The sequence below is a fragment of the Eptatretus burgeri genome, chromosome 4, assembly GCF_056783735.1.
Source record: "Eptatretus burgeri isolate ZD-2024b chromosome 4, Ebu_testis_v1, whole genome shotgun sequence".
Classification (NCBI taxonomy): Eukaryota; Metazoa; Chordata; class Myxini; order Myxiniformes; family Myxinidae; genus Eptatretus; species Eptatretus burgeri.
In genome coordinates, this window is record NC_140964.1 from 71,466,737 (window position 1) to 71,491,736 (window position 25,000).

General features: G+C 42.4%; 1 protein-coding gene across 4 annotated transcripts in view; it reads left to right on the forward strand.

Moving 5' to 3' along the window:
• Positions 1-25,000, forward strand: part of LOC147028318 (SCO-spondin-like) — a 431,359-nt gene that overhangs the window by 74,176 nt on the left and 332,183 nt on the right. For all 4 annotated transcript variants that reach the window (XR_015057517.1, XM_085878618.1, XM_085878617.1 and 1 more), the window contains exons 14-19: positions 3,913-4,051; positions 7,979-8,135; positions 8,227-8,399; positions 9,089-9,328; positions 21,980-22,151; positions 24,794-25,000. The exon at positions 24,794-25,000 is cut by the window's right edge and continues 37 nt beyond it. Coding sequence is in view for 3 of the 4 variants with exons in the window: in XM_085878618.1 (XP_085734744.1) it covers positions 3,913-4,051; positions 7,979-8,135; positions 8,227-8,399; positions 9,089-9,328; positions 21,980-22,151; positions 24,794-25,000 (1,088 nt within the window). In the remaining variant the exon portion in view is untranslated. The remainder of the gene's footprint in view (positions 1-3,912; positions 4,052-7,978; positions 8,136-8,226; positions 8,400-9,088; positions 9,329-21,979; positions 22,152-24,793) is intronic.

A 25,000-nucleotide genomic window follows, 5' to 3' on the forward strand; every position in this document is an offset into this window, starting at 1 on the left:
AACCTGTCCTCCGAGCTGGAGCCCGTTATTAAAGGCCTTTGCCACCATTTCGTGTGTGTGTGTGTGTGTGTGTGTGTGTGTGTGTGTGTGTGTGTGTGTGTGTGTGTGTGTGTGTGTGTGTGTGTGCGTGCGTGCGTGCGTGCGTGCGTGCGTGCGTGCGTGCGTGCGTGCGTGCGTGCGTGCGTGTGCGCGCGCATACGTGTGTCCGTGGGCCCGTCTAATAAGTAGGAACTGCTGTCAAGTGCAAGTGGCTGTACATAATAAGTAGACGGTTGTAGTTCTTTTGTCGTGCTTTTGTCGCTTGTATAATTGCATACGTGTTTTGCCTTGTTTAATTGCATACGTGCTTTATTATAGTAAATGTCCTTGTGTGAATGTAAACCTGTTTGTTGCGTCCATTCCCTCATTCAACTGCCCCATCTTGCACTCAGAATATAGTTGGTTTTTAAATAGCCGGTAAAGTGATCGGGTCCAATGGGCCTGCGCGATAATACCCCGCCCGGTTATCCCAAAAGGAAGCGAGCTGCTTAAGCGGCTCGTTTCCAAGCGGTCCCGTTGAGGTACAATCTCTCGGTAACCTACCTGCACGAATAATTAGGAAAATCGAATATTTGGCAATCAGACCCTGCAGCGCGGGTGCAGTGCGGACAAGGTTGTGGTGGGATTAAAAATCCACCCGTGATTGGTTTCCGGCGTTGTTCCAGAAAGTCATGACTGGATTGTCCGTTCGGTGGGCGAAGCAACAGCTATTGGTTAGACGCGGTCGTTCGCACACCGACGGGCGGGAACACCAACAACAATATAATATCACCAATATTACAAATGATTTTGTAGAAAAGAAATGTTTGTGTTATGAATGGTTTAAATCATGCCAACAAAGGAAATCTAAGACATCAATCTCTGCAACGACGTGTGGAGAGGCGAGCAGATAAAGCCTATGTATATGTATGCATATGTATACGTATACGTATACGTATACGTATACATATACATATATATATGTATTTGTATATGTATGTATGTATATGTATGTATGTATGTATATGTATATGTATATATATATATATATATATATATATATATATATATATATATATATACATATACATATTAGCAAATAGCCTGACCTTACAGATGGGATAATTCCCACAGAATTGATGTATTTTAGGATGACTTGTTAAACCCCCTCCCACTGGAAGTGCCAATGTGTCACACATAGACAGCATTAGGGTACTCTGCTGGTATTAACCATGCCAAATGTGCATCTAAACAATGAGTTCTGTTGCACAACAATGCTTTAGTTCACACTATGATGTGAATGTATCCGTTTCTGAAAAAGAATGGCATTTCAATATCAACCAATCACCTTACCAGATCTTGCTTCATGTGATTGTCCGCAATTCTCAAAATCAAAAAGGGCAGTTATTGGAGGGAGTTTTTTGGTCGATTGATGGTTATTTAATTTTCAACAGCAACCTTCAAAATGCCCACATGAAACGGCTACCAAAGAGGTTTCTATAAGCTATGGAAATGTGAACTCCCCACACTGTGAACACCCAGGATTGTGATTTTTTTTTTCTCCACTTCAAACCTTCCTGTGCACACTGTGAATACAACCACCAGTTTTCCTCTGATTCTGTCCAGCTGTTCAGAAGTACATAAAAGTAAAAAAACGCACACTTCTCATGATTTACTATGATTCCATCAAAAGTCATGAGAAGCAATTTTCTCGATAAAGGATACTTGGTGTAGAGCCACTTATCTTGCAGGGATTGTGTCTTGTCTGGATACTTATCTGTTCCTGAATTCTAGAGCAAGGCTGGACCCGAAGTCGAAAACCTGGTACCAGCTTTTTTATATCTTGGAAGTTGAATTCTCCATCATTTTATGCACATTGCATCCCCACATTCTTTCAGATTTTGTGATTGTTTATTGTTTCATTTATTTGTGTACAAAATGTAGGCTTGTGAAAGAACATGTTGACAGAGGGCAAAAACTCATTTTCACATCACATCAACCTTTCAAGTAAGAGGGTTGGGTTTCAAGGATTATTGGGGGTAGAAAAGACTGTTGGAAGGAATGATGTAACACCAACTTAAAACGCTGGAGGGAATCTTGGGGAGGAATAGCAATGGGAAGGTGCTTTCACAAACAGGGGGAAAGGAGGAACAACAGAGTGGAAGTGTTGGAGCAGGCCTGTATTTTGAGAATTGAACCTGGGGTGGATTACTGGAAGCATGCGTGCATCCTGGAGAGTTGGGAAAAGAGAGAGAGAGAGAGACAGAGAGACAGACGGATATGACCGGAGGAGAGCCAACAAAAAACAAAGGCCACCAACCTGACTGTGATGCACATGGGAGAAATATGTTTTGTGCTTCTGCTTCATCATGAAAGATGACAATAATGCTTCGATCTTTAGATTCGACAGAATCCAGGAGAAATAGATGTCATCCAGGGGTGAAAGTCCTTAGGGGAGAGCAGTTTACACAATTGTGCTATAAACAGTCTTTGCAAGCTATGAGCAGCTCTGATATTTTTCAAGTGATAACTTGGATTGTTGGTGGATGCCCAGTCTGCAGGTGGTTTTGTCGGCCAGCTTTGAAATATAATTAGCCCAGGAGAGGTCATGGCTGATGATGAGGCCGTGCAGGTCAAAATACTAAACCGCTTCCAGTTGCTGACTTTGGGAATTGATTTATTTGTTTAATGATCCTTCCGGAGCGATTGAGTGAGATTGTGAGATTTTTCAGGGATGAAAGACATGTCCCATTTTGAAGATTAGCATCGAATCGATTCCAGATCAGCAGAGAGTGACGCAGTTGCTATCTGCTTATCAGTGTAAGGGGGTGGGTGATGGAGTCATGTGCACAAAGTAAGAAAGGTCGTATGTATATGAGGAACAAGACTGGGTTCAAGACTGCCTTGAGGAACTCCAACCTTCACAAGGAGAGCAGAGCAGAGGAGAGGATTTGATTGTGACTGGTAGCGGGGGCTGTCGTTAAGCCTGTAATTGGTGTTATAACACATCCCACAGACCCTTCCACCAAACTTGAATATTTTCACCAGGACTGTTCACTTTATATAACCTGTTTTTCAGATTTCAAGCCCACGGGATACCAGTCCCCTTAACCACACTATGTTATGCTCTGCATTGATCATACTGATGAGAGCCTTCTGCACAAGCAGGTGTTTGGTTTTATTCCATCAGGCTGCAGGTCTTTGTACACTTTATTCGTGGCCTGCTTGATTAGCATTCCATTAACTTGCCAAGCTTGTTACATCAGGTATGTTTGATGCGATAAAAAAACCCACACCTCTTTTTCCAACAATCCGTCACAGGGTTTTTACTCCTCCTGAGCTAACTTTCGATTGTCAGCCAGAATAATTGTCAAGACTGGAACTGCCTGTAATATTAGTTTTCAAGATCACAATCTCCATTTTTGATTTCCAGATTCCAGGTTGGTTGAATCGTCCTGATGAAAGTGCCTGTCTACAACGGCCAATTATAATTTGCCATTTGAATTCCATTAATGCCTTCCTCTGAGACGTGTGGTGCTCTGAAACTGAGCAATGAGGCTCTTGATTAGTATTGCTTTGTCCGTTGATGATATTAACCATTATGCAAACCATGAAGTACTCCATGGGCAAATTTCAATGATTGAAAGGGGCATCCCTCAACTATTAGTATGAATGTGTATGAGCGACGTTGTCCAGAATATGGGTGGTTCGAGTACAGTACATGTTGCATTGCTTTAAAAAGCATTTATAAATTTTTATCACCATTTTTTATTCGTCTTGGTGACAACGATCGTGGTCTACGACACAATTTCAGTTGTAGGCTTACAGTTGATGGCGCCACAGCAGACATTCTTTTCTGTCCTATTCCCAACACCTTCCTCCCTCCCATCTTAGTGTGTGCCACGATGGTGCGTGGAACTGCACCACCAACCCGTGTGCAGCCCAGTGTGCTGTTGTGGGAAACGCACACTTCGTTACATTTGATGGTCTTCACTACACCTTTCATGGCACCTGCGACCACATTCTCGTGGAGGTGAGGAGGCTCCACAGAATGGTTTAACTTTGAGAAAAGAGTTTCATACATCCACATGTAGAATGTCATGCAATTACTAAGACAATCTTCCAATGTTAAGTTGAAATAGGAGGCCGTTTCAAATTTAACCTGGATCTTTGTTCATTAAAGGTAAGGTAAACCGATATAATAATACGCTCATTCTGTTTGTTTGTTTCTCTGTCTATCCTACGATTAGCTCTTAAACTACTCAACCAAAAACCATCAAACTCATTTCATTATAATGTCTTTGTCCGAGGAGCTTCAGTCGCATGTAATTTTTCCATTACAAATGACTGAAATGTCGCAAGATGACAGAATCTCACGATATTGTGATTTTTTAACGTTTTTAAAATTTTCTTTGAACATTGTTCTTAACAAACGCAACAGGAATGTTGCGAGCAATAGGAATAAAAGGGAGCAAGAGACTGTGAATTTAATGTCCCATCGTTGTTTACTTTGAACCCTGTTCTTAACGAATGGGAACAGGACAACGTAGGGAAACACACAGGCATGTTTTAATCGTTCAGGCTTTCACAATTGTGCTCCTGCCGTTTTAGAGACCTAGACTATCATTTGTGCCCAATTCAATTTACATGTTTAACACTACTGTGAAAAGGATGTGCTGCATACTTTTTATATTGAGTTTCCAGTGGATGAAAAATTCCCATTTTTCACATGGAAGATAAAGAATAATGAAATAAAATGATGGGCCGAATGGCCTCCTCCTGCGCCAAAGTTCCATGTGTATCCTTGTGTAATGTTGTTAAGTGGGGGGGGGGGGCTTGAGGATTTGTAGTTCAGGTGGGGCTTTTGAGGACTTGGGCCAGGGGAGGGGGGGTTGAGGATTTGGGCTCGGGGAAGGGGTGGAGGACTTCATGCCAGCAGAAACTTGGCCCCTGATTGGTAACTCCTTGCATGTCCCGACCCGATAAAATTATTTTGTGATAATTGAAATGTGTTAGTTGTTTGGAATATTTCAACTTCGCTAATTATTGTAAATTATACGACTTGTCTTTTTAAAAGGAAACCATGAAAAAGTATCTTAAATGTATCTTAAATAACAACAATTGAAGTTAATAAGTGAAATGTTTCATTTTCCCTGGTGCCCCGCTCCCTTTCTGCTTCGACAGCATCTCATCCCCTCCCTGATTCCCCACCTTCCTTCCTGATTGTATGTTTAATAATGTACATTTATTAATATACAAGTAAATGTTTTAAATCTCCTCACGTGTTAAACATTGAATGCTTTGGTTCCAGCGTAAACCATTTAAACGCAAGGTGATATTACTGACTCGTGTCATGTGCATCTGTTCAAATCGGTACACGAAATATGAGAAGTAAATTTAACAAATTTATTTTTGTTGGAAACAATGCCAAAAACGTCCACGATATGAAGTTGACAAATAAAAACTTGAGTTAAACAGCCTTTCAGAACATAAATTTCAATAAATGGAGCCCTGTGTCTTAATTCCTTGATAGCTTGTACTCCAAGCAAGGTTTACAGTCGTGGCAAAAAATATTGGCACCCTTGCACTTTTTTCAAATAACTCACAATTTTCTCTTAAAATAAGTTGAAATTGACAAAAGTATTTGGTCTCCACAATTCTTTTATTTTACTGTTGATATAACAGAACCTTTGTTTTTGATTCAGAACATCATATATCCTTTTAAATCAGAAAATAAAAAGAAATGGCATTGACAAAATTATTGAAACCCAAAACTGAACATTTGGTCGCACATCCTTTGGACAAAATAACTGCAGTGAAGTACTTCCTTCTAGCCATGAATGAACTTCCCATACCTCTCGACTGGCAGTGTTGCCCACTCTTCTTGTGCAAACTGCTCCAGTTCTCCCAGATTTGAAGGGTGCCTTCTCCCAACTGCTGTTTGCAGATCTCCCCACAGGTGTTCAATGGGATTTAGATCTGGACTCATTGCTGGCCACTTCAGAACAGTCCATCGTTTTATCTTGAACCATTCCTGGGTGCTTTTGGAAGTGTGTTTGGGGTCATTGTCCTGCTGTAAGACCTATGACCTTTGACGGAGACCCAGCTTTCTGACACTGGGTTGAACATTGTGCTCCAAGATGCCTTGGTAATCTCATGATTTCATGATGCCATGCACACATTCAAGGCACCCAGTGCCTGAGGCAGCACAGCAACCCCAAAACATCACTGAACCTCCTCCATGTTTGACTGCAGGGAAGGTGTTCTTTTCTTTGAAGGCTTCATTTTGTTCTCTGTAAACATAGAGATCATGTGCTTTACCAAAAAGCTTTAATTTGGTCTCATCTGTCCACAGGACATTCTCACAGAAAGATTTTCGCTTGTTCAGGTGTGTTTTGGCAAACTCCAGTCTGGCTTTCCCTTGTCTCTGTCTCAGCAGTGGGGTCCTCTTGAGTCCCCTACCATAGAACCCCCTTTCATTGAGTTGGTGACAGATGGTGCAAGTTGAAACTGTCATACCTTGTGTGTGAAGGTCAGCTTGAGTCTGTTTGGCAGTTGATCAAGGTGCGTTCTCCTCCATTCGAACAATCTTTCGCTGCAATATTCGATCAAGTTTTCTCTTGCGGCCACGTTCAGGGAGGTTGGCAACAGTGCCATGGGCCTTAAACCTCCTGATAACATTGCATACAGTGGACACATGAACATCAAGGTCTCTGGAGATGGACTTGTAGCCTTGAGATCGTCAATGCTTGGCTACAATCTTGTCTGACCACCTCAGACAATTCTCTAGTTTTCTTTCTTTTCTCCATGCTCATTGTGGTGCACACAGTGCACAAAACAGCAGAATGACTCCTTTTCTGCATTCAAACTGGTTGAATAAGTGCTTTTTATATTTCAGGTACGTCAACTCACCGCAGGTGAGTTCAATTCCCATGAAAAGGAGAATCACCTGCTTGACATCTCATTATTTCTAACAACTTCTAAAAAGTGCCAATCATATTGTCCTGGCCATTTTAGGATTTCTATGTGGAATAAGCTGAGATTTAGTAATTTTTCTCAACTTTTTTTTTGTTTTGCTCCACTGCAAACCAAAGAAATACATTTGTGGATGCAAAAATTTTCATAATTTCGACATTTTTTTTTTTGAAGAAATGGTGCATTATTTAAAAAAAATGCAAGGGTGCCATTATTTTTGACCACGACTCAATAAGTAAATGTGGGACTTGACTCAAGTTGAAGTAATACCACTGTGACTTGAGACTTACTTGAGACTTGGCTCAAGTGATTTGTTGATATCTCTGCTCGGTAGTTCTATAACCATAAGCCTCTAGAAATTGTTCATTCACCCGAGAGAGTAACCATAAATTGGAAGTCACCATAAATTTCCCGAACTCTGGTGATCTTTTCACACAGCGTAAAGTATATAACGACAACATTCTAACTTGTTACCTTTTTACTCTCCTCAATTTTTGAATAAATATATCACCTCAACAAATATTAGTCTTATCTAACAAACAATTAGTTCTGTATCAAATTATCGGCATAGAAGCGTTAACATCACAATGTACCAATTCACCACCAAAAGTTTCTCATAAATAACTTGACATGACGAAACCCCATTTACCCTGAGAATTATGATTTGTTGTTGTCATAAACCCTGGATTATAAACAATTGCTTCATTGAATCAAAGCTACATTGGCAGAAGATAATTTCAGGAACCTGTGGTATGACCTTGCCGTTGCCATTGAGGTTGAGGAGGACTTACAGCGTCGGAAGGCCAATTACCAATAGTTTCCTACTCTCTTATCTGGCATAATGTTATTCAATTAACACTATTTTTGAAACCTCTCCATTTTTCTTGATGGAGATCTATACAAGAATTCCATCTCATTCACGTGATTTCCTCACTCCTGGTTAATGCAAAGTTGGTTCCATTTATTACTGTTATTCTGACTGCAGGATTATATCAATCATCGTCTAACAATCACTCAAGAGGGTCGTGGATGCCAAAGAAACGGTGTTGGTGCTGTAGTGCTCGCGGGTGCCGTGGACGAGACTTGTGCATCTTCACTCACCGTCAGGGTGCAGAAAACCACCGTGAAATTGCACTCCACAGGTTCAAATTGCTTGACTCAACTTGCACTCCATTCCATTATTGGGAATAACGTTCACGTGCCATGCTATCGATCATTTACTTTCATTTCCAGGAGAGGTTATGGTCGATGGGCATATCACAATGCCACCGACTGTTAAGGCAGGAGTGGCTGTCGTTCCTGCCACATCGAACTTCATCTTGTTGCGTGCTTTTGGCCTGTCACTTTTGTGGGGGACACGTCAGCGACTGGTCTTCATCAGCCTCCAGCCAACCTACACTGACCAGGTACGAAAGCCCCGTGCCTGGGGCCACGATACTCCCTTGCTCTCTGCATCAGGTAGTAAATAACAGAATCGGACAAAAATACTTCTGGAATATCCTTTGTAAAAGCCTGCAAATTTAAGCAGGCTTGATGCTTTTCTTGACCAGAATTTTAGTCATGAAAAAAATCTCATTCTTTCGTGGAGGGTGCTCCATCCACTTTGTTGTCTTATTTGCTTCCCTCTTAATTTTCAGGAAATACATTAATTTATGGAACAGGTTATTTTAGGTATTGGCTACCAACTCTATAGAGACATATTCCCTCAATAATTAAGGCCTGGTGTTGGCTTAACAGTTAAAGTGGCTGGCTTAAGATCTTAGGATCTTGATTTAGAGCCATTGTTGCTGTTGAATCAACACCAGGTGGGGGTTGACTCAGCCTGTCATCCTTCCAAGGTTGGCAAAATGAGTACCAGTGGAATGGTAATTGAGGGCACTGCATCAGCGACACAGCCGTGCCCCCAGAAAATGATGCAACCAGCAGCCACAAGCTGCACATGATAGCTCGCTCGCCCTCAATAATTTACATGCAAACATTTTACTCGACCTTATATGTAATAGTTAATGTTAAATTAAAACCACCCTCATATTATTGATGATCTTTTTTTTGTGTCTACTTTGAGCACGATTTTTTTTTTGTGTGGTTGTGTCAGGTCCGTGGCCTCTGTGGAACATTCACTTCATCCCTGGCTGATGATTTTACCTCTCCAGCTGGAGATGTGGAGAACAGTGTGGCAGCCTTTGTGGCTCGTTATGCCATTCCACCCTGTCCTGTTGTCATGTCCAGTGCACTCTCTGTTACCCATGAACCTTTTGACCCCTGTGGAACCTTCACACAGAGCCGTCCTTATGCTGAGGCAGCCTGTGCTGTGCTCCACTCGACACCTTTCCAGGTTTGGATACTGCAAGGAAAGTCCATCCTGGACTTGAGCTTACATCTATCAAAATGGAAGTGTGTGTGTGTGTGTGTGTGTGTGTGTGTGTGTGTGTGTGTGTGTGTGTGTGTGTGTGTGTGTGTGTGTGTGTGTGTGCCATAAATATGTGATTATAATCAGCTCTCCAACCTCCACAACACACCGTGATGTCACTGTCATGTTGTGCTATACTGCAACTCCAAGGGGGCATCTCTCAGTGTGCACGAAGCTTTTCAGGCAATGCTTCAAAAAGCCACAAGCAGAGTATATATATATATATATATATATATATATATATATATATATATATATATATATATATATATATATATATATATATATTGTTGCGGATTCGCGCCCGCCGGCGTGCGAACGGCCACGTAACTCGAATCGCGGCACGTCGCCCACCGGACGGACAATCCAGTCGTGACCCTCTCGGACTAACGCCGGGAACCAGTCACGGGTGGACCTTTCGGTCTCACCGCGATCGAGCCAATCGGCCCCCGCGTGGGATAGGGTTGCTCGCCAAATTCGACCTACCTAAGTACCCACACGGAGGGTAGACCGGGCGATCGCACCTCGCCGCAGGTCGACTTCGGACACGGACCACTTAAGCGACCCGTTCCGTACTATCGGGATAACCGAGCGGTGTTATTCGTCGGCCTCGACGGTTCGATTAATTATCGGGCGTCTTAACCCACGACCAACCCTTTACGTGAAGCAAGATGAGGATTCAATGAAAGAAATGACGAAGCGAAGCGGGAAAACAGTTCAATAATAAGCACATTTATTTCGCGATGAACGGAAAGCACACATATACAATTCCACCAAAAGCACATGGAAAAGAAGAAGACAAAAAGCAAATGCGACAATGCAGATCTATCCGACTACCGGGCACTCGGCAACACTTATACAATTTTACTTCACAGACGGTGCCGACAACACATATTCCCAAAGCAAAAGAAAAGAGAACCACCCTCCAGGATGAGGGGGTAGGCGGGCCTGGGGCCGAGACCGTGTCGGGCCTACCCGTCTGATGATGAGACGCGGAGCGGCGGTGGTGCCTCAACTCCGCGGGCCTCGCGGACAGTGTCTGGTAGGGGGTGGGAAGGGGGCCCCCTTTTGTCGCACTATCTCAGCACGGGGGGAAACAGGAGGGGGTTGCTGATGCTCGGGGAAAGGAGGATTTCACAAAATCGCGGGTCCCGCGACGAGCGTCTCCACCACGACCTCGGTCGCGCCGCCGGCCTTTCTCTCCGCAGTTCCCCGAATCCGACGCGAGCACCCCCTCGTCCGCCCTCACCGCCGCCGCCTCTCCACAGCTCCGTCCTCTTCACTCCAACTCCACGAACTCCCAACTGCGAACTGCTAACTGCGAACTGCTCTCTTCTCCACTTCCAACTCAACTCTTCCTCCTGCGAACTGAACTCCAAAACTGACGAACGCGGCCCCTTATATCCCCCATGGCCTCGCTCCTTCATCTTTGACCCTCTGCCTCCGACCTTTCACCTCTCTTGCTGGCTCCCCATTGGCCCGAGGAAAAGTGGGCGTGAATGCTTTTTGATCCATGAATTTGCATATAGCAACCGCCCTCCAACGCCCTGGAGGCGGGGCCAAATCGCCCCTCGCTCACCGATTGGACGGAACAAAAGTGGGCGTGAGTCGTTTTTGATCCGTTTTTCTGCGGAAAGTCCGCGATGCTTTTGAACACGCTGCTCGGTGCGCGCTCTACACGAGTCCAGCATCGGTGCCCACGAGTGGCGCGAGATGACGGTAATGCGATGGTGGCGAGTTGTGACGGTAAAGGTCGTGGCAGTTGTGGTGAAGCAGCGTTGTGGTTGGTGGTTGTTGTTGTGATGGCTGTTGAGACGTGGTTGGTGGTGGTAATAATGGCGGTTGGTCCAAAATAAAGATAGTAAAAGAAAAACGGCTATCCTGAAGAGTCGCAGCACGCATGAATGACATTTATTCCCTCTAGACAACGGGTTTGGGCCTAACTACACATATACTTACCGAGATATCTCACCTAAGGGACCTGAATGGTGGTTTGCGAATTTGGTCAACCACAACAATATATATACATATATATATATACATATATATATATATATATATATATATATGTAGATATATTATACTATATATATATATATATTATACTATATATATATGTATATATATATATGTATATATATATATATATATATATATATATATATATATATATATATATATATTATACTATATATATATGTGTATATATATATATTATACTATATATATATATGTATATATATATTATACTATATAGATGTGTATATATATATATATATATATATATATATATATATATATATATATATATATATGTATATATATTATACTATATATATATGTATATATATTATACTATATATATGTATATATATATATATATGTATATATATTATACTATATATATATATATATATGTATATATATTATACTATATATATGTATATATATATATATATATGTATATATATATATATATATATATATATATATATATATATATATATATATATATATATATATATATATATATATATATTGTACTATATACTATATATTTACAGAAACTGCAGCCAACGAGGACCCCAGGTCCAAGTTTGATACAGTTATGGGCTTACTTTGGGTGGCTTTCTTGGTTGCTTTTATGCAACTTTCTTTGGCTGGAAGAGCATGGCGTAAATGCAGAAAATCCTCGCCACATCTGGGCACAATTGATTAGGTAAGAGCTGATTCGTTGTTTCCACAAATTCCAGGTGAGAGAACTAATTGGGACTAATTGTTACAGGTGAGAAATCTGATTGTGCCTTATTATATATGGGTGATCCAAATAGCAATGGGTGATCCAAAATTGGTGGGTAGGTGGGTGTGTTCCAAAATTAGTGTGATGGTGGTGTCGTGGTCCGAAATTATCTGTGGGTGATCCCTATTTTCAAAATTGAAATAGTCACTACATTGTTATACTTACTAAACACTAAATACTTACGACATTGTTCCTACAATGTAAATAAACACCAAAATAATATTTTTCCCGTTTATTGCCGTTTTCATGAGTGCACATCAAATTTTAACATTACCTCCTGCATTGTCAGCATATATTTTTTCAATCTTTCGACCACATTTTCCACTGAACGCCTAAAATTCCTCTGGCAAATTGGCAAAAGCATTGCAGATATAACTTTGTAATTCGTCCAAGTTACCAGGTTTGCTGGTATCCCATCCCCACCAAAAATAATCGCACGGCATTAAATCAGGACTCGCTGATTGCCACTCCATCAGTCCTTGTCGCCCGATTGTCTTTGTAGAAGGCGGGTCTCCAACAATTACGACTCTAATTGAGAAGTGGGGAGGGGCACCGTCTTGCCAAAATAATTTCATCGGTGTTGTCCCATTGCTGAATTTTTGGAAGAATAAAGTTTTGAAGCACTTCCAAATATCTCTGTGTATGTTCATTGTATCGTGGAGGATGTGAGGGCCAATGAGTTGGGTTGAAGTCATTCCGCACCAAACAAGCAGTCTTACCAATTTTGGTTGCGTTTGACTATCATTTCTGGATCATTTCCTTATCAGGAATGGCTGTTATGCCTGTTAACAGAACCACCAACATGGAAATATTAAGGGCAATAAACGTGATTTCAATCAATTATTTAAAAAATACTTTACTGATAATAACAGAGTATTTCAACAATGAAAATCAGGACTTAATTATGGATCACCCTATATATATATATATATATATATATATATATATATATATATATATATATATATATATATATATATATATATATATATATATATATATATATATATATATATATATATATACACACACACACATCTATACTACTAAGTGTGTGTGTGTGTCCTCCATAACTCCAAAACCATAAAACCTAGCAGCCTGAAACTTTGCATGCATAATAAGAAAACTCCAAGGAAGTGCAAGAGTGAAAATTGGGTGTTTGGGTTAATAAAAAATAATCCTTTTGAAAATAATTAATGGCCTTATTTAAATATATCCTTCATCGGGTGATTCTCGGCCACCTCGCTCTCTGGGTCTTAAGGCGGTTCCCGGGTGACCTCGCTGCGGTCTGAAGCCTTCATGTTTTCTTGGCCTGCTCAACCTTGCCTTGACGAGGAACAGACCGCAACGATATCTTCACGATAATTTTATTTTTTCACTTTCCTCACTCATATTATTGAATGCATGTTCATCATAGTGATGAATCGCTGGGTACATTGCAGTGCTTATAAACGCCTGGAGACACCAGCATTTGTGGCTTTATTTCATTTCTGCCCATGCCATAAACATCGAGAATCTTTTAAACGAGACCGAATTACAAAATTTCAGCTCCAGAATTTAATTTAGTAGCAGTTCCATCTCCTAGAAAAGTGTTCATTTGTCTAATTCGGACATGTTTGACATTCCGCGCGTCTTCAGGAGGTGTAAGTTGAATATGACGGTTCGGTGATTGCCAATTGCTTGCCAAAGGAACCGTTTCATATCGACCGTTTCGTTGGAGTGCTTGCGTGAATGCTTAATTCACTTGGCGAGCTGCTTGGTTGTTCGTTTCAGGAAAAAGTACATGTGCGCTTTCAATTTCACATTGACTAGACGTACGTTTCCACCTTTGTTGGGTCCCGCGGTTCCATGAGGTCGGTGCCTTGGGAGGTGTCTCATCCGCTGAAAATGTGAAATTTTATTTTTACAGGACATCGCTTTGTTTAACCTTTTTGTGCGATCTCCTTTTGTAACCCACCTCTCACTTCGACATCGACATTTATTTTAAAAAACAATAAGGTTCATCCGACCAGGTGTTCACCATGTTTGTTCTCGCTCTGAAGGCATGGAGTGGAGATCGACATTTTGTGTTTTGTGGCTTAATTCATTTTTAAAATGAATTTTGCTAATTACCCACTTTAAATCCTCTTTCAAAGAACGCTGTTTCAAGGTAAGTCTTTGTAAACTGGTATTAGCACCTCAACTAGCAATGTCTTCTCTTTTTTTCGCACCAAAGTATGATATCTGGTCGCAATGCTTTGTTTTCGATGTTCACACCCGATGGGATCATAAGGTCATATGTGAGTGGTACTTCAATGTTTTCAGTGATTGCTTTTGGTTCGTTTTCCCACAAATTTTCTGGAACTATGATATTAAAGCTTTTTCAGATGTGCCAGCGGATGACTTTACAAACTCTGTTGTGTTGTTGTGTGTACAGCTGTTCTGACATTTTTGGGGTTTTTTTTCGTGTTCGGTCATTTCGCGTCACACATTACATTATCTTTGCTATCCCCACCTCCACCTTTCACCTGTGTTTTTTTTTCCTCCTCCACCCTTCTCTCTCACTCTGTCCCCTCCTCACTCCCCCCCCTAAGAAAATGCAGCATTCTCCTCTCACAACTCTGTCACTTTCTCGCTGTCTCTGTCTAGCTGTCTGTCTCTGTCTCTCTTGCACCCTCCATCCTGCAACGAATAGCAACGTTTGGTGGTGTCACTCTCCCTACCTCCCCCGCTTTCTCGCCCCCCCTTTCTCCCTCTCCCCTCCCCCTTCCTAGCTTCCCCTTCTTCATCTTCTCCACCTCCCCTCCCCCCATCTCACGCTGCACCTGCCTCCGCTCTCTATCCCTCTTCCCCCCAACCCCCACCTTTATTGTCCCCGTCAGCGAAGCAAAGAGTTGTATTTGCTTGTATCTAATAAACAACATTCATCGGATATCTGTCTGTCTGTCTGTCTATTCACGTTTTTTGCAAGGACTGTTGGACCGACAACCACCAAATTTGGCACACAGGCCAAGTCCAATCTGGTGATTGTCCAAAGGGTATTTTCATCCACCACCTGACCATTTAAGATCACTTTTCTGGCGTTTTCATTTATATTCAATCTCATTGGATAGCGCAAATTTCATGACATATAACACGGCCAAAGACCAGCACACCGACTTATGATTGCTGTGTCTTCCACCCAATTGGTCCACTGCACAGCTAGCCTGACTCCATGCACAATTGGAACCGAACTAAATAAATAATACGTTCACTGTTTTTGTGCTGCGATAAGCCAAAGCTATCTGCTATGTTAAATGGATGAGGTGTGTGTGTGTGTGTGTGTGTGTGTGTGTGTGTGTGTGTGTGTGTGTGTGTGTGCGTGCGTGCGTGCGTGCGTGCGTGCGTGCGTGCGTGCGTGCGTGCGTGCGTGCGTGCGAGAGATAATTTTTGTCTTTTAATTACATTCTTCTATTCATTAATTCCACACCATTGGAATATACCTTTTGGCCCCTGAAGACCCTGAGGACCCAAAAGTGCCCAATGGACCCAAAAGTTCCCGAGGAACCAAAAAGTCTCTAAGGATCCAAAAATACCAAAAAGTTCCCAAGGACCAAAAAGTTCATTAGGACACAAAAGTGCCAAAAAAGTTCCCAAGAACCCAAAAGTTCCAAAAAGTTTCCGAAGACCCAAAAGTTCCCGAGGACCCAAAAGCTCCCAAAGAGTCCCCGAACACCCAAAAGCTCCCAAACAGTCCCCGAGGACCCAAAAGTCCTTGACAACACAGTAGACCCAAAAGTCCCAAAGACCCCAAAGACTATAAATCCTGTAGACCCTTTAAGACTTGACTGCTTCATTGTTTCTCCGGGTGAAAGCTTTATACGTGGTGAAATCTTAAGCTTGGAATCTAAAGCTCTCAAAATTATTGGAATCTCCTGTGATTATGCTGAAGCACAAAGTCTATTGTTCTCACATCGCAGGCATATCAGTGGCATCTGTTTTCTACTGTCTTTCCTCCAACATTGCTTCCTCTGCTCTCTTAGTCATCCCACCCTTCCCAGATACTCAGGATGCAAACATTTTCCAGTAAATTCCTGCTGGTTAAACTTCCTTGATGCAGGCTGACTGCACACCTTGACTCTTATTCCTCACTTCTCTCATCTTTCAAACCATCTTACAAAAGCTGTTATGTCTCAGTCTTCCATCCAAGACTTCAAGCAAGCAGATGGGTGTGAGTTTGAAGATTGTGGAGCAACAGCTAAAACCCGAATCCTATCCAGGTTCCTCCTGATGACTCCACTTTTTCTCTTTACTTCTTTTGGTTCCTCCGATGACTCTAATGCAGTACTTGGCCTTCAATTTGATTCCAATAATCCGCAACATCATGGAATCCATCATCGCAGTTGATATGAAATGCTTCCGTTTCTCCAATGACTCCATCACAAATCATCAATTTGGATTCAGGCCAAGTTACGAGCTCTATCTTGGACATGCTCTACTCACCCAACAATGGATGTAAGTCCTCACTGTCAGACATAAGATCAGGGCCATCTCTTTGGACATGTCTCAAGACTTCAATACAGTCTGACATCCTGCCTTGCTCTCCAAAATGTCTGCTGAAGGAATCCAAGGCAAACTCCACTCTTGGATAACTGACTTCCTGCACTCTCATAGTCAACATGTGGCTCTCAATGAAATCCTTTCTTCTCCTCTCCCTGTCAAGGCTGTCGTACACCAATGCAGTGTTCTCGGCCCCATCCTATTCCTAATCTTCATCAGTGATCTCTCTGACTGGAAAATCTTATTTATCTCTTTACTGATGACTCCACCCTCTATCATGACATCCTGCCTCCTTCTGGCAGACAGGTGAGGTAGTGGCTTCTTCCCTCTCCTCAGACCTTGATACAATCACAAACTGGTCAAACACTTGGAATATGTCTTTCAATCCGGAGAAGTATCCCTCCCACATACATACATACATACATACATACATACATACATACATACATACATACATACATTCCCCCTTTCTCTTTCTCTTTCTCTCCTCCCCCCCACCCGCCCTGCTGACCGAAAGGGCCATCTACTTTCTCAACAACCCTTTCAAAGAAGTTCAGTCACTAAAACTCTTGGGTCTCATTCTCAGCCATGATCTGTCTTGGGTTAGCCACATTTCAAAGTTGGCCTCCAAAGGCAGATGCCGAATGGGGATCCTCTGCCATGAAAAGGCCTTCCTTGGCACACGTGAACTCCTTTCCACCTACAAGGCCTTCATCCACAGCTTGATGGGGAGTACTGCTCTGCCCTCTGGGCTGGCTCCCCTGTCTCATGTCTTGCTCAACTTGACGTGGTTGAAACCAAGACCTTTAAGATTTTTGGAATCCCTCGCGATGAAGCCGAGTCTATGGGTTTATCACTTCGCCATTGCAGGCATGTTGGTGGTCTGTTTTCTTCCGCCTCTTTTCTGGTCTTTCCATGCTTTGTCCCCCACCCCTCCTGGTTTCTGCAGAGCACACAGTCTACCATCAACCCCCTTCTGGTTAAACTACCTAAATCCATGATCACCGTTCACCTCCACTCATTTTTACCTCTTTTTTTTTTCTGGCCTGTGGAATCAACTTCCACATCCTCGTCAAGATAATTCTTCCGTCCCGGTCTTCAAGGTAGCTGTTCACCATCATTTCAGATTTTTCCCAATCCAAAACCATGATATTTTCTACCCTCATTACCCCTCCCAAATCCCCCCCCCAACTTCCAACTTTCCAGTTTTCCATCCATGGAATTTGCTTCTGTATCCATATTGTCCACCCCTTGCATCCTCTGTATTCATCTTGTGCACCCCCATGCATGCTTTGTTTTGCATCCTGTTTGTGTCTGTTACGTCCTGATCCATTCACTGTGCGAGCTTTTCCCCGAGCCTCGACTATGTATCCAAAAAAAGTCCCCTTACTCAGATTGGTCCAGGGCTCCATGGGCGTGTATCATTTTTGATCCATGGTGATCCATCGTGCTGTCCACGGAATCAAATCAGCTGGTTTGAAGAGAGAGAGAGACAGACAGACAGACGAAAAAAAAAAACGGGACACACTCAGAAAAAAAGCACTATGATGAGGAAAGACCATTTATCTAATGCATACACAATGTATAATATCTATCCACATGTATTACAATATGCTTAACTGAATAGAAACTGATGGAATAACTATCATTATACTATAGATGCAATATTAACCCCTAGGAGGCATAACGACAACAATATACATTTTATAGTCTGTCCAAGTTGGATTTCCCAGGCAAAAATGCTACAGTTAGAACTATAGTATATGAGAGTTGTACTCCTTTTGGTTCCTCGGGTAAGAGGTCCTACTACAGTAGTCTGCATAGAATTACTACAGGAAAGGAATGCTTCGTGTTCTGAATGTTGCACTTTGTGTTTGATCAATACAACATGAGAGTAGTCATTATTCACCCTCCAAAGACCAAAGACAAACTTAAGGTCCACAATGTATAATACGAGACATGACAATCTTGCAATCCTCTCCATAATTGAAAATGAATTGTCCTCCTCCCTTTCCTTTGAAACATTTGCTTACACTGAACAACAAATTTCAAATTTTTTTTTTTTACTGGAGATGTGTAAAGTGATTAAGACTAATTTGGGTACGCTGATTTCAAAAATCATAACCGTTTTGCTGTATCACGTCAGGATTTTCAGGAACAGAAATATTCCCATTGCCAAGAAGTCAGGATTTCAATGAAATTTACATATGTCTTTAACATGTCTATTTCGTACAATTGTTGTTAACTTGTGTTATATTTCTTTCTTTCAGATAAAGATGAGTAGGCGTTCCTGTACCAATCATCCTGACAACTTCTGTTATGTCTGTGGTCGGTATACCAAAAAAGATCAACAGCGAGGTATATCTACAGCAGTGAAAATGAAGGCCGCCTACTTTCACTACTTCGGGTGTAAGGTGGGGGACCAAGAACAGAGCTGGGCACCACACATCTGCTGCACAAGCTGTCACACAACCTTGACTCAGTGGTTGGTGGGCAAGCGCGCGAGCATGCCATTTGCGGTGCCCATGATATGGCGTGAGCCGCAGAATCATCATGATGATTGTTATTTCTGCTGCACAAGCATCGCCGGCTTCAACAAGAAGAATAAAGGTCACATCAAGTACGCTGACTGCGTCTCTGCTCGTAAACCTGTGCCTCATGATGACGAGAACCCCATTCCAACACCTCCAGCTGATCAGAACATAGCTGTAAGCAGTGGTGAAGAGGATGGTGATGATGAACCTTTTTAACCCGACACTCAAGAATCACACCTTCTGAACCAGGGAGACTTAAATGATCTTGTAAGAGATCTCTCGCTGTCAAAGGCGAAGGCAGAGCTGCTTGGATCAAGGCTGCAGCAGTGGAATCTACTTGAACTTAACACCAAGATATCCTTGTTCAGAGCACGTCACAGAGACATGGCTGAGTTCTTTGAGATGGAAGACACGATGACATTCTGCAGTGACATCAACGGTCTGTTGAAAGAACTTGGATGTGATCACGATCCTGCAGACTCGCGCCTCTTCATCGACTCGGGGAAGAACAGCTTGAAGGCTGTTTTGCTCCACAATGGCAACGAGACACCATCAGTCCCACTGGCTCACGCGTTCGGCATGACAGAGACCTATGAGACTATGTGGCAGCTGCTTGATTCCATCAAGTACAATGACTTCAACTGGCACATCTGCGGAGACTTGAAAGTGGTGGCGCTGTTGTTAGAGCTGCAGTCAGGCTACACGAAATACATGTGCTTCCTTTGTCTCTGGGATAGCAGAGACGACAAGAATCACTGGACGAAGAAAGATTGGGAAGAGCGAAAAGAGCATGTACCTGGTCGACACAACGTGAAGCATGTCGCCCTTGTCGACCCAGCCAAGGTTTTCCTTCCACCACTCCACATAAAGCTCGGCTTGATGAAAAGTTTTGTACGGGCAATGGATCTGAATGGGCGTGGGTTTTTATACCTCAAGGAAAAGTTTGGCAACACCTTGTCGGAGGCCAAGATCAAGGCTGGTGTCTTTGTTGGACCGCAAATCCGACAGATTATGAAGGACGAAACTTTTCCAACAACTCTAAACCCCAAAGAGCTGGCAGCGTGGAGGAGCTTCAAAGCTGTGACGGACAACTTCTTGGGGAACGAGCGCGCGGACAACTATGAAGAAATAGTGCAGCAGCTGCTGGAGTCCTTCAGGAAACTTGGCTCCAGGATGTCCCTGAAAATCCATTTCCTACACCAGCACCTGAACTTCTTCCCTGACAACTTGGGAGCAGTCTCGGACGAGCACGGCGAGCGATTCCACCAAGAGATTTCACTCATGGAGACGCGTTACCAAGGGCGGCACAACCCGAACATGATGGGCGATTTCTGCTGGTTCCTGCATCGTGAAACTGACACAGAGCAGCACAAACGCAAAGCCAAATGCCTTAAGCATTTTTAATTACATTCTAGTGGAGTTTTTCTGTAATTTCTATAATTTTGAAGCATTCATGATGAAATAAATGAATAAATGAATTTTTGTAAATTTCATTGAAATCCTGACTTCTAGGCAATGGGAATATTTCTGTTACTGATAATCCTGACGTGATACAGCAAAACGGTTATGATTTTTGAAATCAGCGTACCCAAATTAGTCTAAATCACTTTACACATCTCCAGTAAAAAAATTTTGTTGTTCAGTGTTATCAGGAAATGAAATAGACATATCTGTCTGTTTTGATGTTTGTGTTTGAAGAAAACTGGCTTGTTCAATGCATGGTTTCGCACAGCTGTGTCAACACTTTCACTTGTCATTAAGAATTACTGTTCATATTGATGTAAATACAAATGTAAGGTCTACTAGAACGAGATGGCCCATTGCAGCTAAGACCTGCAAACCTACTCCCTCTAATCCATCTACTCAGCTATTTTTATTTTCCAATTCTCCTCTACCCCTTCGTATGTTTCCCTCAAAGCCTTCATCTACTCCCACATATTCTCCTTGTCCCTTTGCCTTCTTTACACCTTCACATACTTCCACTCAACCCAATCTCTGACTTTCCTCAATCCCTTCATCCGCACCCTCTTATATCCCTCGTCTCACTACCTTTTCTACCGGTTCACCAGTTTAGCGGTGCATAGAAATCAAACAAACAAACGTACACCTCAAATGATCATGATACTTTCCAATGTCTGGTTTTCATGCAGAGAATTGACATATTTTATTACGTTATGACTTGTGATGGCCGCTATCACCAGGAAAAGTGCTACACGATATACTCACACTGTTCAACCTTGAGAACTCCGTATAATTACGTACAATAACCTTAATTTATTGCACAAATTACTCCACCTTTTATTTGAGTGGTGCTTTGGCCAAACCGCTTCCTTGATATCGCTCCCAGAAAAAAAGGTAAAAAAATCAAAAACAAATCCCAGCTTACATGCTTGAAGCAAAAACATTCCAACTGCTTATGTGCATACACAATACATTGTGGTTCCGTAGCTTGGATAATTCAAATGATGAATATGAAACTTCCGAAGACATCTCAGGCTTACCAGAAAACCAACGTGGCAGATGCACGATTTTCTTCCTGAAAATTGTGGGAGGTATCAAGCCATCTCTCCAGCCAATAGGTACAAAGGCTTCATGTGCATGCAGCTTCATGATACCTTTAATATACTGAACTGTATAAGATATCAGAAGCCACTTATGTATATCTTCTGAAATTGAAACATTTTCCTGGTGGCCATTTACGTTTTATGCCGTTTCTACTTTTAGGCATGCCATCTGCTTGTTGACTGGACCCCGTACCATGAGGCATGCCTCACAGCAGTGTGCAGTTGCCCAGCTGGCCGAGGTGATACTTGTTTATGTGATGTCATGGCTGCTTACGCCCACCAATGTGCTCAGGCCAGAACCCCTGTGACCTGGCGGAATTCTACTCTGTGCCGTGAGTCGACTCGTTCTTTGGCATCGCACACTTCCTAATGGACTCGCATACAAGCAAAACATTAATGAATGCTCCTCATCACAATTGCATGAGTTCAACTGTTGTGGGAAATGAAATAATTTCTGCTGGTAACCACAATACTGTGGCCTTATTTTTTTTCACAAAATCCATGTAATTTTTCTGTGTGGAACTATCGTCGTTTTCAAGTTATCTGAGAGAAATCTAAGCTCGTATAAATGAGAATTTCCCATTCAAAGATCATCCTGGCAATGGCTTGGAAGTCAGGGTGGTGGCTTGGGATCCATTGGTCCTGAGTTTGAGCTCCGTTGGCCGCTGAATTAACCCCACGGGGTTGACTCAGCCTGCCATCCTTCCGAGGTCGGTGAAATGAGCACCAGAGTACTGGTAATAGAGGCACTGCATCAGCAGCATTGCCACACCCCTAACCAACGATGCAACGAGCAACCAAAAAGGCTGTACATGGAAAGGGGTGGGGGGGGGGTTGAAAGATTTCAGGGAAACATTCACTTTATCGTCAACTTATAGAACAGGCTTTGAGCAGGTGTGCAGTTTTCAGTCTTGTTACTTTGCTGACTGACACTGAAGGCACTGATGATAGCAAAGAAATGAATATATTGATCATTTTATTTTCTGATCGAGATCTAAATACGTTTGTACATTCACTTTGTACGGAACAAAGTGACAGAGGTGTCAACATGCTTACTTAATTCCACTTAATGTCCACTTAATTCCATCTAATAGTCTTATTCTCATTTTCAAGAAGTTGAAGAGAGTGGAAAGGATACCAAGAGGTTTTGGCTTTTGTTTCTTATTTTTTCATGTTAGAAAGAGGATTTTTTTTGTTCCCAGAAAAAGGAAGAAAAGGTATTCACACCGGTATCATACATATTTCTTGTTGATTTGTGGCCCTAAAAAGGGCCGTTTGGGTTTGATGAAGCTTTTCAGCTAAACCCGAGGAGATCCTCGTCAATGCTTTCCTCGTCGAAGACGACTCCTTGTCCTCGTAACTCCTTGTCCGGATCAGGGTAGAGCAAGTCCCTGTCGCTGTCAACATCACTGTCACCGTCATTTGCAGTCTCCTTCCTCCCAAATAATGTTGTTCTCTGTGCCGTCCATGTTGTTGGCGATGCAGCATTTCAGAATTGCTCGCTTGATGATGTCCGACGGTATCTCCTCCCACACCTTGATGATCCAGCCACAGATCATCGGAAGGTTGACCTCTCTCATCATCCCGATGAATGCCGGCAGTCCTCCAGTCAACATTATGCTCAGCCAAACGTGGCGACGGGAATAATGGTGGAAGTTCAACCAAGATGCATGTGGCCAATACTCCTCGGAATCCGAGTCGAAAATCCCGGCGAGAAACGCGTCACAAAATGTTGATTTTCAACTGATGAAAATACCAAGTCCGGGAAATTGAAAAGTTCATCTGTGGTGATTTCACTGAGATGCAGCTAATGTTCCTCAAAACCTGGTTCGAATACAAAGGCCTGCGATGTAAGAAAGTTTGTCTGGTCGACACGAGTAATCCGCAGGAGCAAGTTAGGAACCATTGATAGAAACACGGAAAATGAAGAGAACCAAAGGAAGCCAAATTAACCGAGCAGCACTAGTACTTCTTAAAGCTTCACCGTTCCACGTGGCTCCTCTTACTCGTGAGCTTTTCTTCTTCCTTTTATATCCATTTCCTGACAGCACTTGTATCCAAAAGTACTCAGGGTTGATTGGTTGTTCCTAGTTTTAAACGATGCCCCGCTATACAGCATTTCCTCGCACAGCATCAGTATGTAAGGAACAAGATTGGTGGATTAATTCTGCCCACACTGGATGTTCATGCAGAAAATGATGCATGTAAAAAGATAGTCACAACTACAAGTCCCTCGTCTCTGCACCTCTTCTGCTGCGCACGAACAATGATGCCGGCTGGAAACTTGTCTTTGGGTAGTGTCTTCCTCAAGAACACGACATACGAGAGAAGCTTTCCACGTAAGCTTATTTGAGGTGTGTGCTCCGTTATTGGACTCTCGCTATTGTGAATCATTCTTCTTTTGATGAGACCAGGTGTTCTTCTTTTTCTTTTGTGTTTAATGGTGTTTTCAGAGCCGCGAGGCTCTATATACGTCGCACACCTAAATTCCGGGTGTCTCCGTTTATTTATTTATTTAATTTCCGCACACGGTTTATATAACGCTGTACAAACTCTTAACTTGAACCGATTTTCCAAATTTAAATGGTGGAATTGACCTTAACAGTTGTTCCGACTGCTGCAAAAGTGTTCATTTGGAATTTAATTAAAATTCAGCATCGATCGTTTTTAAGACTGATTTTTTTTCTATTCCCTTGTATTAACCACACCCCCAACTTTTAGTTTTTTTGCCGATTAAAAAAAGTGCGGTTTATACACCGGAAAATATGGCAATCGAGATGAAGTTAATTTTGTTCAATGAATGGATGTCAATCATTGGTAAAACATACTGTCATCAGAAATCCTGATGGGCATATATTGCTATATGGTGTTCTGGTTTTTCAGCATTCACTCTTACACATAGAGTCCAATCTTCCTCATTTTTTTTCAATGTGCCGTTGTCATTAACCTGAAGCTCTGTACTTATTATTCCCAGCGTGGGGATGCCCTCGAGGGCAGGAATACAGTGAATGTGCACCATCCTGCGGAGGGACATGTGGTGAACTTCGACTTGGCCTGGACTGCCCAGTGGACGAGGGGTGTGTGGCTGGATGTGTTTGTCCCCATGGTACCCTACGAGATGAGCGAGGCCTCTGTGTGCCTGCTGAACTTTGTCCTTGCCTCGAGGGAGGAATTGCTCACC